Source organism: Engystomops pustulosus, chromosome 3 (genome assembly GCF_040894005.1).
Source record: "Engystomops pustulosus chromosome 3, aEngPut4.maternal, whole genome shotgun sequence".
NCBI lineage: Eukaryota > Metazoa > Chordata > Amphibia > Anura > Leptodactylidae > Engystomops > Engystomops pustulosus.
The window spans coordinates 201,926,312-201,943,002 of NC_092413.1; the positions used below are offsets into that span (position 1 = coordinate 201,926,312).

The following is a 16,691-nucleotide window of genomic DNA, read 5'->3' on the forward strand; positions in this document are numbered from 1 at the left end:
TTGTATTAGCTACTCAGTACCTTCTTTTGTGGTATCACTCTCTATTCTTGAATCTAATGACACAGCTACAAAGTGCAATATATTTAACACAGTTGTTAACTTATTTAATTGCTATTGTGTTATACCACATGTAGTTATTCTATCCAATATATATAATTTATTGCCAGTTTGTTTTTGTCCATCTTTATGTGCATTTGGTGACCCCCTAATGGCTTTTTTATACTTGAATGTGTTCAATAAAATTTGTTTTTCATGTGACATACGCATCCCACTTTCTTTTTGTATGATCACACACATTTATACACTTAAATATACACACAAACATTTATATACTTATATACATACAGAATACACACATCTTATATACACACATACAGAACACATACTTATACAGGCGGTCCCCGGGTTACATACAAGATAGGTTCCATAGGTTTGAATTTGTATGTAAGTCAAAACTGTATATTTTATAATGGTTGCCCCAGTAATAAGTTTCAACATTTTTTGCTGTAACTGGAACAAGGATCAATAAAGCTTCATTACAGACACATTACAGCTGATCATTGCAGCCTGGGACTATAGTAACATCCAGAGAGATTCACCAGAGGTCACAGTGGGCAGAGGGGTCCGTCTGTAACTAGGGGGAGTCTAAGTCGGGTGTCCTTAAGTAGGGGACTGCCTGTATACACACCACATATATACACACATGTAGCAAATACACACGTAAATACAATGCCATATACAGAAATACAGCAAATACAGTCTATACACATCACTTATAAACAGACATACAGTACCATATACAGCATATAAACACACACATACAGTATATATACTTATATACACACCACATATATACACACATGTAGCAAAAACACACATAAATACAATGCCATATACAGAAATGCAGCAAATACAGTATATACATCACTTATAAACAGACATACAGTACCACATACAGCATATAAACACACACATACAGTATATATACTTATATACACACCACATATATACACACATGTAGCAAAAACACACATAAATACAATGCCATATACAGAAATGCAGCAAATACAGTATATACATCACTTATAAACAGACATACAGTACCACATACAACATAGATATATACACACACACACAGTGTGTACTGTGGCAGGTGTGCACTTATATGGCTCCTTGTTCTTTAAGTAAGGACTGACCCATTTCCTGAAACCTAGGAATTAAAATCCAGGCAGAGCCAGTGTGCAGCTTCTTGGCATCAATATACAAAGACGGGTAGAGAAGGGCAGATGATAAAAGCAGAGCCTCGTCTCCTCTGGCCGAGAAGTCTATATTTCAGATCATTTCCAGAGTTCGGATGTTTATAACGTGATTCCTAAACGCAGGATAAATGCGAGGGGACTGGAGACGCAGGTGCACGCCGTATATCAGCACAACAATAACTGCTGCTGGATCCACGGCACAAGGCTCGGCAGCTGGAAGCCGAGGCTGAGCCTTTACCATGACGAGTCTCTGAGTCTGGATCAGCAGCAAAGTGTCAAGATCTGGAGTCTCAGAAGATACTAAATCCAGAATTTCTTGTAGATTCACTGCCACACGTGAGCAGTTCTGCTGATCCGGTACATATAAATTACTCACTGATCGCCGCTCTCGTATATGGTTTACAAGAGCAAATAAACTTGTTGTTAATAGCTATATGAGCTGTAATAGACTCCATCCTGAATACAAGTGTAAAATACCAGGCTACACAATCTCATTAAAATGGACAAGGTGCAAAAAAGATGATCATTTTTTTTTAAGGTGCCATAACCCATTCTGGTTAATAATTTAGTATATTTTTTCCCATAGAAATTGCACAGAATAATGGAGATAATAAAAGTAATTATATGGTACTTAACGCTCGAAAGGAAAGCAAATAGGCTGAGGCTGGAGATCTCAATAGTGATCAATGATTGATCGTGCAATCCAGAGAAACAAAGAAGTAGAGACTGGTGGATCTTTGTCTCCCTCCAACAGTCTCTCTTTAGGAGTCGCCTTCTACAAGAGCGTGTCCCCTCACTACAACAAAAGAAAAGACACCACAACACAACACTTTTTGATTGTGTTCCAACAATGGAGGGATCTTGGAAGTCACTGCACAACTTTCTATTGTTTACAGGCTTGTCACCATATTTCCTTAGACCTGGTAGTCTCTCCCATTTATGCTTGGCTTGAACACTAACCTTTTAGGCCGTAGTACATGACCAATCTTGTCTGCCAAACTTGCTCAGGCACAAAGGCATGTCCACAAGAGGGGTGAAGGGGAACACATTTATACATCCATGTAGGTGTCTCTGGTCTATCTCTTCGTGCACACAGGAGAGTCAAGTTCCACCAAGAAGGGACTGACACCAGACCATTGGGTTTGTTTAGCAAAAGTGTGGGATAAAAAGTGTGGATTTCACAGCTCACCGATCGCACGAGAACTGGTGTGGTGGAAATCAACAGAATTGAAAATGTGATACAGCACCGCAGGCATCTTTATTCCAAAGTATCGATCCAAAAAATATATCCTACACAGTCAGCGTAGCAAGTATACACAGGAGTACCCTGTGTATACTTGCTCCACTGAACATGTAGGCAGGCCACTAGGAATTGTGGAGCCCCAGACTGACAAAATTTTTAGCCGCCCACCCACTTCAGTTTCCAATCTTGTACTGTTATGCCACATCACATGCCCACAGTACATAGGTCACCACAGCACATGGCTTCCAGTAGATAGGTAGCCACAGCATATCCTCCAGTAGATAGGTAGCCACAGCACATGGCCATAGTATATAGGTCACCACAGCACACGCCTTCCAGTAGATAGGTAGTCACAGCATATTTTAACAGTAGATAGGTAGCCACAGCACATACCCACCCAGTAGATAGCTACCACACACCGATAGCCACAGTACAGCAGCTTGCACCCATCTAGTGGCCGGATCCAGGACTGCAGTCTTCCCCTTTCCCCCTATCATAGCAGCCCTGTGTGTTGGACATATTTTTATGTATTTACATTTGGGAATAAAGATCATATTTTAACCTTTGGACCATGCCTACCAATCTGGATCAGATTTCCAATTTCATAGCGATTGTTGGTGAAGGATCCAGATGTTGTACTCTCACTGGCTTGAGGAAAGGTTTTCAGGCAACCCTATAAGGCGATACAGCAGCACATGGAGTGCCTATGGCTCTGCAGCCGTGTATCCTCTGCCAGGAGCCAACTTTCCAGCGACCTCACTACATTCTCCCTAGTTATCTAAGTGATATCATGTGGGGAGATGCTCTTCTCCGATGAACGGACACCAAACTGGATGTAAGAAACTGCCTGCAGATCCTTAATTAAAAGCAGAAAATCCTAGGGACACAGACCCCTGGAGACAATCTATAAAACAGGAGATAATTTAGCAGCCTGACTTTTTGATTAGAGGGATATTGCATCTCTCTGACTCTCTGAAGGCTGACGAGTCTCTGCGGAGAATTACTGACTCATTAGTGAATATAGGCTTTCCCTTTCAGAATGGGTGAACATATGCCCCTGATTTAGATTTCCTATTAATTAAAAAAACATTTCCGTCAGAAACTGGAGTCCACAATTTCAATTTAGTTTTAGCAATTTTTTTTTTTTTTTAATTCTCTTAGGTTACCACTTAGGTGATCCTCGATTAGCGGTATAAGATGCAGGAATTTAAGACTTGATGCAAATGGTGCAATTTACACCAGATTAAAAAGTACAATTTATCTGGCTCATCAAACTAGGGATGTTATATCTCACAGTACTGTAGAGTTATTACATTTTTTTAATATTTGGACTACATTAAATTAAGACTAAATTAGATTACAGTATGCCACATATATCAAAGTGGTGGAGACTAAAACTAAAAGAAAAACTGTTAAAGGGAACCTGTTGCCATATTTATGACAAATTTAGCAAGTGGCAGGTTCCCATAGAGCCCTATTTACTAACTGAAACCCTTCTTTTAGATTAAAATTGCTTCACTCACATCATAAAATCAACTGTGTTGTCTTACATGGCACAAAGCCAAATCAAGTGAGTCAGCGGGAGCGTGTCCTGCTTAGCAGAGTCCAGCGGCTCCTCCCCATGTTCCAATCCTCCTTCTTACCATTCAGCACTTCATTTAATTCTTTAACAAAATTACATTTGAAGAATGTACCCCATGTATGTATCTGATCACATGAAATAACAGAATACTTCTACTCCTCCCCATCCTCCATGAAGGCTGCTTTGATTTCATTTGATCAGCTACATACATGAGGTGGATTTTGCAAATGTTATTGGGTAACCTTAGATAACATCACATGACATGAAGTACTGAATGATCAGAAAAAAGCATGGGACATGAGGAGGAGTAGCTGGATTAGTCAGAGAATGACACGCCCCCCCTTCGTCTTGCTTAATCTTGCTGTATGCCGAGTAAGATGATTTTATGGGGATGTGAGGGAAACAACTTTAAACTAAAAGAAGGGTGTACGTAAACGGGCTCTATGAGAACCTGTGAAAAATACGGCAAGAGGTTCTCTTAGAACTGCTTAATCTAAGATACTCCTATTTACTTGCTTGTTTAGTTTTGGAAAAAAAAATTATACCTTATACCCATTCCCCTTTCAAATAAAAACTTGTCTCTTTTTCAATAAGTACTACCCCTTGTTAAACAAAGGGGATGTGAAGGGAACAGCTTTAGATCTAAAATATAAATAAATTTGAAACAAGATTCAAAAAATGTTCAAAGCTACCAATTTTTTGCTGCAATACATTGAAGCAGGTCTGCCGAACTGTCAAAAAACAAAAATTAATACATTTATAAAAATGTTTAAAACTTGCAAATTTACAACTTTTTTTTTTTTGCTGCTGGTCTTCCCAACAGTGAACTATATATAAATGTATCCCCCCAAAAATATATAGTCTGGAATAAGATACTGTCTACATAGGAAAAATAGCAGCCATTATAATTAACTTATATGCGCCTTCATGTGATTTTGTATCAAAGATCAATTTTCTTAAAAAAACCCATTAACAGTTAAAATCTTGGCCTGCATTAAAGGAAACCTACCCTCACAATCAAGCATGGATAAACTAAGGACGGTCACTCATAGATCCAGGCACTGTAGCTGAGGTCTTCTTATATTTGCTTGATTTTGATGGTAGATTTACTTATAGGCACCTTCATGCAATTTTGCATCACAGCATTGTAGTTTGCAAAAAAATGCAAAACAAGTCAAAAGTAAAGTAAGTAACAAAAATGACTCAGTTTTGTGTCGGTCAACATATGAATCCCTTCACAATGCGATGAAAACTAGTTTTAATGGACTTTAACCAAAAAATAAAGTCACAACTGCATGAATGAAGACTTTTTGTCTGCGCCATCATTTGCTTCACCTGGTCTAGTACACTCTATCACGTCGTAGAAGAAAATCTTCTCTCGGTAGCTACACAATGAAGACTCTGGTTAGAGAATATCTCGGGCTGATTGCAAAGAGACAGAAGATGCAGGTGCCTTCAATCACCGCACAAATGTGTTCTGAATGCGCCTAATTATTACTGTAAATGTAAGCTAATGAGTCAGAGATGGCGCCTACGTAATGTCAGGACATTCAATGGAAGCTAAAGTGAAGACCACGAAACCTGAGAACATCAGCTGGCTACATCTTCGGAGGAAATCATAGAAGTATCTGTACTGTGTAGCAGTTGAGTGCAGGTGTTTCAACAATATAGAAATTATAAAATTTGGCAGGACCCCTCGGTATTGCAGAGAAAATGAGAGGTTTCTTTATTTTTCTAGATTTCTTGGATTATAAAGAAAGAGACACTGGATGAGTCTTCGGAGTAGATCAGCCTGCACTGTGTGGTCAACGATCATCTGGTGTAGCTGAGGGTGGTCGTGGCAGTCGTTGGACGATCAGTGATCACACGTTTGATGAGTGACAGATTTGGTAAGGATGGCCATGAAAAAGAGGAACCGTGTAGTCACATGTCATCTTGCTTTGTCCTATTGAAAAATAGTCACAAGCAAGACCTCAAGAAAAGTAAGGACAACAGGCTCCAAAACTTGTGGTGTTCGTTGTTGAGTGTATTGGCCTGCATGGCGGGAGTGGGAATGGTGATAGGCCGAGTATGGCTGTACATTACGTAAAACTCTTGCACTCCCTAGTTGAGGTTCTGCCAGATTCAATTATGGTGGGTAATACTAAGATAATACTAAGTTTTGCCATCCATTTGTCCATGACTGGCAGCACCATGGTAAGAAACTCTTAGATGAAGCACCTCCAGAGTGGTCTGTTAATTGCTGGTTATGGGGCGCACTTGTATTTACATCATGGCACCTGCCTAGTAAGTATTGTGGAAACACTCAACAGCCACCACAACATCTCTGAAGTTTTGGAAGCTCTTGTCCTTCCTTATCACTAGGCCTTGCCTGCGCCCAGTTTTCAACAAGACAATCCACCACTAAAGGTGAAGCAACAAACAAAATCCTCTCCATGTCCACCAGATCTGTCACCCAATGAACACATGTGGGAGAAGATTACCAATGACTGGAACACCAAAAACCCCTACACCAGTTGAACTTTGGTATTGTTTGGAAACAACAAGTACCAAAATATTGGCAATTCTTAAGCCCCATCCTTTTTTCGGGTAAAGCCTGGTTACCTTTTTCAATAAGTCGCAACTCCTTCATGTCTCTGAAAAAATAACTGTACTGCTCTGCTCCTCACCTAGCGTTTCTATCTCTATCCCTCCCATATACACTGTGATCCCTCACGGGCAGTGTCCTCCTTCCACTTCTACCAGTTCAGTCTAGTTTTGTGTCTCTTGTAATAATTTGTTCTTACATATGACTTCTGGGTGTAATATGGCTGACATGGGGGAAATGTGGGCACACTCTGGCAAATAGGGGGCAACGGAGCACTATGGCTGACATGAGGGCACTCTGGCAGGCCTTGGGGCACTGTGGGGGCACTCTGGCAGGCACTCATTCTGACTTCGGGGCACTGTGGGAACACTCCGGCTGTTCTTGGGGGACTATGGGTGCAATCTGGCAGGCATGTGGGCACTCTCACTGACACCCCTGGTTTAGTATCTCTATCTATTTATCTGCCTATCATCTCTATCTACCTATCCACCTATCATCTATATCTATCTAGTATCTCTTTCTGTCTATCTTTTTTTTCTTAATTTTTATCTATTTTGTTTCTCTTAATCAGTTTATCTTGTACATCTCCCTATCCATCTATCAATCCATTATCTCTCCTTATCTATCTTCTATATCTCCGGGGCGATTTGCCAAGAGCACCTTTGGTTGCACCAGATACATCATGAGGCTCAGGACTCTTGGTATATTTGGCATGTGACCGTGTAGCCAGGCAATTCTTCATATAAATATATGCAACTTTATCTCCATATCTATCTCTCCATCTATGTGTCAAGTACCTCAATCTATCACCTCTCCATATCTTTCTATCGCCTTCTCTTTGCCCATGCTTGTAGGAAGCACATTATGAGCGATTATCATTAGTGACTATATTATAGTGTAAGCTCATAGTATAACACAGCCGGTCCCCATTACATGGCATTAGTGTGCGTGTGGCTCTCAGCGTCTCGTACCTTGGTGACTGCAGTCAGAAGCTCCAGCGCCTTTGAATGTAGATTGGAATCGCGGCTCTCGATGAATAACTTCAGTGATGTCAGCAGCATGTCACGCTCCAACAACAGCGAGCAGATCGCATCTATACACTGCAAGAGACAGAGCGACAGCTTGTGTTACCCGAGCACCCGCACACAGGTCCTGCATTCTCCTCTTTATTGTTGATACTTTTTTTTATTTGATCTCATTTCAAAGGAACAAATATAAAGTAACTATGTCGATACTGCAAATAAAACAAGATCAAACAATGAGGTCAAACAAGAGGAGAACTTCTAAAGGCAGCAACGCTACATATATCAATAGGACGGCGGATGCATCAGCATCAATCTTCAATCAGGTCTAAAAGCTGCAGAAGAAGATACAAACACATATACTATGCACATCATAAACATACATGGGGATAGCACATGTAACCATCGGATCCTGGTCATGTGATGTCATGATGTCTTTATATCTCTGAGCATTTGCTTTAACACAGGTGCACTTCTTATTATATCCCTGGTTGTGTGATGTCACACAGGTGCACGGCTCGTTATATCCCTTGTAATTTGATATCACACAGGTGAAAGGCTCGTTATATACCTGGTCATGTGATGTCACACAGGTGCACGGCTTATTATGTCCCTGGTTGTGTGATGTCACACAGGTGCATGGCTTGTTATATCCTTGGTAATTTGATAATAATAATTCCTATATTCATATAGTGCACACAGATTATGCAGCGCTTGCCAAATCAGTTCCTGTCCCTAATGGGGCTCATAATGTAATCATCCTACCAGTATGTTTTGGAGTGTGGGAGGAAACTGGAGGACTCTGAGGAACCCCCACGCAAACACGGATCGAACATACAAACTCTTTGCAGATGTTGACCCTGGGACATGAACCCAGGACCCCAGCGTAGCACACAGGTGAAAGGAACATTATATAACTGGTCATGTGATGTCACACAGGTGCATGGCTCGTTATATCCCTGGTCAATTGATGTCACACAGATGAATGGCTCGTTATATCCCTGGTCATGTGATTTCACACAGGTGCACGGCTCGTTATATCCCTGGTCATGTGATGTCACACAGGTGCACGGCTCGTTATATCCCTGGTCATGTGATGTCACACAGGTGCACGGCTCGTTATATATCTGGGCATGGGTTGTCACACAGGTGGACGGCTCGTTATATCCCTGGTCAACGGGTGTCACACAGGAGGACGGCTCGTTATATCCCTGGTCATTTGATATCACACAGGTGAAATGCTCATTACATACATGATCAAGTGATGTCACATAGGTGTACAGCTCGTTAAATTCCTGGTCATGTTATGTCACAAAGTTGCACGGCTTGTTAGGTCACACAGCTCTGATTACTCTCTATGATATAAAGAGATGTGCACCTGTGTGATATCACATCAATCTCGAAATACGTTTGATCCAGCCCGGAGGCATGTGGTATAAATCATCTTTTTTCAAACATCATAGGGAACGATCAAAGCTACAAACACTTGTAAAGTCCACGCGTGGACTTTACAAGTGTTTGTAACTTTGGATGTTCCCTCCGGGCTGGATCAAACGTCTTTCGAGATTCGTGCAATCTACTCTTCCAGCAGAGGTTTCCGTGCCCCAGGAGAAAACTGGTAGATATAAGGAGGGCGAGCTGTTTTTTTCTATATACAAGTGATATCACATGACCAGGGGCCAATTTCTACCCACAGGAACAGAGATGATCTTTGGGTTCTGCATCCTCCAATCAGCAGCTCGGCCTAACCAGGACATGTTGCTTGATGGGCTACAGAGCTGCTACAGGCGGCTTTATGCCCCTGAATGGCTGTAATAGGTCAGGTGGACACACCTGGCCAATCACAGTCATGCCCAGTTGCTAGGCGTGTAAAGCTGCCTTATTGGCTGCTTAGCAGCCTATCAAGCAGCATGTCTGGCTTAGGCGGAGCTGGCGAACGAATGACGGCAAACCTTGAGTTTGGGTCCACTCATCTATACACAGGAAGTAAACAATGAAGCTTTCTATAGAATACCAGCAAGCAGAGATCTAGAAAACCTTGAGCAATTGATACAGAAAGTATATTGGAAAGTTGTATAACATATTTTCCTGTTTCCCAATCATCTGTCGATTTGGTGTTTATGCAAATGTAGTTCTATGTGCAGTGGAGGTGGGACTATGACTGCAAGTGCACCCATTTTCTATTTCTAAGCTGCCCATTACTAGGCAGAAAAACACTATGATCCTATAAAATGAAGGTATAGAAAGAAGAAAACGGGTATACAAGGAGGTACAACCCCATCCCCGATGCGACAAGAAGCTAATTTGCATAAATGTGAAGTTTTCTCTGAAGTTGTAATCATTGGAAAACAGGAAATTTTTGGAACATGCCATATAAAAAGCAGTTTTTAATATTAGAGGAACTAGAAGACTTTAACAACAGTTATTAAGAGGTAAATGAGGCCCCTGCACAATGTAGTTTTGATCCAGAATAAGGTAAATTGTAAAAAGGACAATGAATTTTATCTCACGCAAATCCAATTCTGACTAAAACAATACGTGATAGGGGAGATGTAAATTTTAATACCGAGACACTTCAGCGCTCATTTGCCAGTGATAAACTCTGAGAATAGTTCCACGATGAAGAAGCTAATTAATTCCATTTGCTTTTTCTGCATGTGGCGGCTGCATTTAAATAGGTTATTAATGAAGGGCACATCCAAGGCCAGGCAGATACCATGATAAATACAAAACCCTTTGAACAGAGTTACCTCGCTGGAAAAGTTTCAGGTGTGAATGTAAATTATTGAAGACGATATAGACAGGAAGCCGGAGCAGCGCCACGGAGACACAACACTCTTAGTTCAACGACAGGTCAGGTCATTATATCACCATATATTAGAATATCGCTGGATTACACAGACACAACAACTCCAGGTTCTAAGCTCAGAGACTACAGGGACAATAGAAAAAGCAGAAATCTGATAACCGGGAAAGAAATTAGAAAAATCCAGCAAAAAAACTAATAAACGGCTGCTAAACCTTCCCATATTTATTCTTTTCAAGTTTTTGATATTACAAAAAAATAATACACAAAACTGACGCGTTTCGAACAGACTATGTCCTTATTCGAATCCTGTGTATGTGACTGCTAGACACCGTTTAAAAAGACCTAAGGACTCATAGGCGAAAATCCGACCCCTCCTAAGACATTGTTTGTGGACAAGCCTCAAAGTACTTGTTGGAAACACAAAGGCGTTGGAAATAAAAGCTTTTTAGAAGGTGACACCGTGCTTCATGGAAGCGACAATAAAATTTGAATGGTAGTTAGGATACAAATTTCTCTGGGGGATATCTAATAATACACTTCATGTACACTCACCGGCCACTTTATTAGGTACACCTGTCCAACTGCTCGTTAAAAACATCCAGTGAGCTGCAGTTCTGTGGGCGGAAATGCCTTGTTGATGCCAGAGGAGAATGGGCAGAGCTGATGGAAAGGCAACAGTGACTCAAATCGCCACCCGTTACAACCAAGGTAGGCAGAAAAGCATCTCTGAACGCACAGTACGTTGAACTTTGAGGCAGATGGGCTACAGCAGCAGAAAACCACACCGGGTGCCATTCCTTTCAGCTAAGAACAGGAAACTGAGGCTACAATTTGCACAAGCTCATTGGACAGTAGAAGATTGGAAAAACGTTGCCTGGTCTGATGAGTCTCGATTTCTGCTGTGACATTCGGATGGTAGGGTCAGAATTTGGCGTCAACAACATGAAAGCATGGATCCATCCTGCCTTGTATCAACGGTTCAGGCTGGTGGTGGTGGTGTCATGGTGTGGGGAATATTTTCTTGGCACTCTTTGGGCCCCTTGGTACAACGCCACAGCCTACCTGAGTATTGTTGCTGACCATGTCCATCCCTTTATGAGCACAATGTACCCTGTAACATCTGATGGCTACTTTCAGCAGGATAATGCGCCATGTCATAAAGCTGGAATCATCTCAGACTGGTTTCTTGAACATGACAATGAGGTCACTGGACACAAATGGCCTCCACAGTCACCAGATCTCAATCCAATAGAGCATCTTTGGGATGTGGTGGAACGGGAGATTCGAGTCATGGATGTGCAGCCGACAAATCTGCGGCAACTGTGTGATGCCATCATGTCAATATGGACCAAAATCTCTGAGGAGCTTCCAGCACCTTGTTGAATCTATGCCACGAAGAATTGAGGCAGTTCTGAAGGCAAAAGGGGGTCCAAAACGTTACTAGCATGGTGTACCTAATAAAGTGGCCGGTGAGTGTATATTGATATCTATATCCATCAATATAATATTGATTTTTCATATCCACACTCCATGATCCATATTCAAGAAATAATTATGTATGTAATTGTATTTTCCCCCGAACCATCCAATCCAAATACTGCCTTGCGCATATTACTCAATGCCAACTTTATCTGACCCCCTTTGTTATTCTAATAACTTCCTATGTAGTCCTCTATTCATACACACACACTTTATATACTTACCAGCCGACTGTGGTCAACACTGTCCCTGCTGTTCTCTCCACACAAGCCGGTTCCGTAACTCACGCATGCGCACTGGACTTTGACATTCCTCACCCGGTACGCATGATTGCACTCCGATACCTCTATATATAACTTCCACCCATCACCAGAAGCGATCACTCCCTACTGCTGGCATGAACGGTCACCTAGTAAGTTCTCCTCCACGCTCCTCATTTCATTGATCCCTTTATGGTAACTCTCTCCATTCCAACTACTGTCATTATTCATTCATTTCTCCAGCACCACAGGGACTATCAAGCATAAGTACCCTGCCGATCAGTCATTCCCTCACCTTCCAGCACAAGAGGTTAGCTGATCACCATTAGTAATATTCCTCTTTTGAAACAAATTTACACCCTATTGTTCTGTTTAATATAATACTCCCTTCTCCCCAGGACCAATCAATTAACACTTTGCACACAGCCTTCAATTGTTATGAATTATTTATGAACTCGTTTTGTCTATCTAATTTACTTTATGACTATGTTTTATATTTTTTATTGACGAATACTTATTGAATTTTTAATGATATAGGAGATACTATTATTTGTGCCATTTTATTTAATTTTTCTGCTATTAATTTACATTGAATGTCTTACCATGACAATTTTGTTGTGTGGTTTCAAGCAACTAAGAACCTTACCCATTACCTCTACATATTACAAAATTGCTTGGACCTGAAGAAGGAGCCAATCCTGCCCCGAAACGCGTCGTCCTACTCCTATACTCAATATCTTGTACTCAACCCCCTATGTGAACCGTCTCTAGATGCAATAAATGTTGACTGTTGTTTATTTACATCTATGTGTACAATAATTGACATTAGCCCGCATCATAAAGATCTATGTTATAAGCAGCGCGACCAACTCAACTTTACCCTAGAAATTCTTGTTGGAAAAAAAGTAAGAGAAAGAAATAACTTAAATCTGACAAAATGAATAATGAAATAATTAATTACATTTGTATGAAAATAAACCAATGAAAAGCAGACATTTCTTTTCAACCATGCTTCACCAGAATTGAAAAAAAAAAAAACAATTTAAAAATAAAATTCTTTTCAAGATAATCTTTTTTTCCCCATCTGTAAACATATAGCTGATGTGCCTCGCCAAAAAGTTCTGTCCATAGGACATTCTCCCAGAAGCTTTGTGGCTTGTCAACATGTAGTTTTGCAAATTCCAGTCTTGCGTTTTTATGATTTGTTTTCAGCAATGGTGTCCTCCTTGGCCGTCCCCCATTAAGTCCACTTTGGCTCAAACAATGACAGATGGTGCGATCTGACACTGATGTTCCTTGAGCTTGAAGTTCACCTTTAATCTCTTTGGATGCTTTTCTGGGCTCTTTTGTTACCATTCGTATTATCGGTCATCAATTTTCCTCTTATGGCCACGTCCAGGGAGGTTGTCTACAGTCCCATAGATTTTACATTTCTGAATAATATGTGCAACTGTTGTCACAGGAACATCAAGCTGCTTGGAGATGGTCTTATAACCTTTACAATTACATGCTTGTCTTTCTTCGCTCCCCCTGGCCCATGTTGAGTGTGGTATGCAACATGTGACCACACAGTGAGTAGTTGTAGCCCTATATACAGCACAGTGAGTAGTTGTAGCCGTATATACAGGCCACTGACTGATTACAACATTATAGATATCTTTGATGCTAATTAGTCGACACACCTCAATTTAACTCGTCCCTTTGTTCACATTTTTATCAGGGGAATCATAATTGTCCCGGTCTGTTTCATGAGTTTTATTATTTTTTAATTCTGTTGGACAATGGTTGAAATGGGAAAAGCAATGTCTGCCTTTCATTTGGTAATTTTCATCGAAATTTATATTATTTTTACTCTTGTCAAATTCAGGTTATTTCTGTGGCCAGTGTGGGTTTTCCTTTCATTAAATGAGGGGTACCAAAAAAATTTGTCCACGTGTGTTTATAGACAATCTGGTTCAAACTGAAGTACAACGTAAAAATTTTCCTCTCATATTGACAAGTCAGGAGGTTTGGGATCCATTCCCTACAAAGCCATGAGCTCCTGAATAACGGTGAGTAGCACTTCTGCCTTGCAGCGCTGGGGTCCTGGGTTCGAATCCCACCCAGGTCAACATCTGCAAAGAGTTTGTATGTTCTCTCCGTGTTTGCGTGGGTTTCCTCCGGGTCCTCTGGTTTCCTCCCACACTCCAAAACATACTGTTAGGTTGTTTAGATTGTGAGTCCCATGGGGACAGGGACCAATTTGACATGCTTTGTGCAGCGCTGCGTAATCTGTAGGCACCATTTAAAGAATTATTATTATTATATTCCTGGGTGGTATTGCCAGGCCGCCTTAATAATATAGAGCATAAAAAATCTCTTAGTGGAATTCTAGACTCGTATTTTGAGAAATTAAGACAACACAACAGAGCAAACCCATGGCCCCACATCATCCCCCAACAATATGACCGGGTTGAGGACACCTATTTATACCTGTTACAGCAGTGGCTAACTTTTACAACTTTTATACCATATAGTATTTTTTTTATCACCCTAGGCATCTTCCATTTGTTCCGTCAGGTAATGCAGGGAATTATTATTAATAGCACAGGTAATTATCACTTTATAATTGAGTCGCTAAGTAAAAGCTGCATGTTTCGGGCTATTTACGCAAAAAGAGAAAAATAACTTTTGATGTTAATTCATAATGTCACTTCTACCATTTCCTAAAGACCTTATAAAAGAACATATGTGTAAATTTATTTGTAGATTTGGAAATTTTATTTCAAGTTTTTCAATAGATAGTTTGACTGTTACCTATATATATTTTTTAAGTTAAAAACGTAAAAAAAAGACTATAGGACATGTTGCTTCTTTTTTAACAGGAGGGGAAAAAGGATCCAGTGACTTCCCATTTCCATAAATGGAGGGTTGGGCGGTGGATTTAGGCAAGGAGTTTTCTTACAAAAAAAAAAATCCATACCAAAATCCGGCTTCATTTCTTGGCTTGGGAATTCTATGGTATAACTGTTGACGCTCCATATGGACTTGGCCTTTCTCACCACCCTATTCAATAGCAGCAGTAGACAATCAAAGACCCGAAGCTACCAAGTATGTCGTCCAAGTATGGCCCATGCTGCACTTTTTGAAATGCCACCTATGCTAAACTTCATGCAGTCCATGAAGCTATTTCCGCAAGATGGTCAACGGTCTGTGGGGCACCGGTTGAGTATGTAACGTCTGTCTTCTGGCACTCGATGTCAAGGTACAGAACAGTTGGATTTACACAGATGTAACCTTTTGTTGAGTTACTCCACCATCAGAGGTACCTGGCACCAGCCTCCTCACATAAACAACATACAAATGCATGGCCAAACCAAGAGTGCATGTGTGTGGGGCTAGAAGGAATAATGTAGCTCTTGCCCGACAGCCAATTGTTGAGATTTTTGTAAGGCTCGAGACTATTTTTAGCTTCAAACATATTTTAAGGCCTGTTGGTGATAATGAATTTATAATAAATATAATAAGTATTCACACTGACTACTAATACTGTAACACTTCCTATTTTGGTCATCGCAGTAGTTGTCTCATCACTATTGTTAGTTCTTCCTGTGATCACACCTCTATTACAGGATCCACCGGTACAATGACCTCTGCCCAGGTCAGAGCGTGTCGATAGAACTCTCCAATAAACATCTCCAGATGTTCATGTCTATCAAAGGTCTCTAAATGTCAACAGCCGAGATATACAACATGGTCAGCTCCATAATCCCTTACAGAATCTGTTTCTCATTAGTTTTATTATAATAATTAGAAATATTAGTGATAATCACGTTCTTTGTTCTGAATGCAGAGAATTTTTAACTTTTATTCAGTGGTAAATTACCATTTCTGTGCACCATGGGTGTGGCCAAATGTGCTGCATTCCTTCTTGCCAGTTTTACCCTCTGGTCCCTCCTACTTAGCCTTCACTGACCCCTGTTAAAGTGGGCAAGAGAGGTTCAACAAAGGACTAATTTGCATAACAATTTGCATTCAGCAAATGTAAGACAGACATGTGGTGCAGTTCGCATACAAGGTCATATGTTTGGTCACTATCAGCCTTGTATATGCCTGAACTAATGACTTTCATCATCAACAATCGTTAGCAGATGGTTTGAGAGCCATGGAAGGTGTTCTATATAATAAGATGGGAAAACAAGTTTTTTTTTAATCCTAAATTAAAAATGGAAATTTTAACTTGAATTTTAATAAAAGCAGGGCTCTGAAGAGGAAAGAGGTCACCAACAGTGGCAGACTATAACAAGGGCGGTTTGGGCGTCAGCCGTGGGCCTGTGCTTGGTAGTACCCTGCCGAGATAATAAGGGGAGAACCTCCACCATTGAAATCCTCATACTGTATAAGGCCCCATGCACACGACCGTATAAAAACAGCTGTATATACGGCTGGAATATGGCCCCATGCATTCCAA

General features: G+C 40.7%; 1 protein-coding gene across 3 annotated transcripts in view; it reads right to left on the minus strand.

Annotated features, from left to right (window-relative positions):
• The window catches only part of NBAS (NBAS subunit of NRZ tethering complex), a 415,971-nt gene that overhangs the window by 14,084 nt on the left and 385,196 nt on the right, over positions 1-16,691 (minus strand). For all 3 annotated transcript variants that reach the window (XM_072143606.1, XM_072143607.1, XM_072143605.1), the window contains one exon: positions 7,643-7,771. In XM_072143606.1, the coding sequence (XP_071999707.1) occupies positions 7,643-7,771 (129 nt within the window). The remainder of the gene's footprint in view (positions 1-7,642; positions 7,772-16,691) is intronic.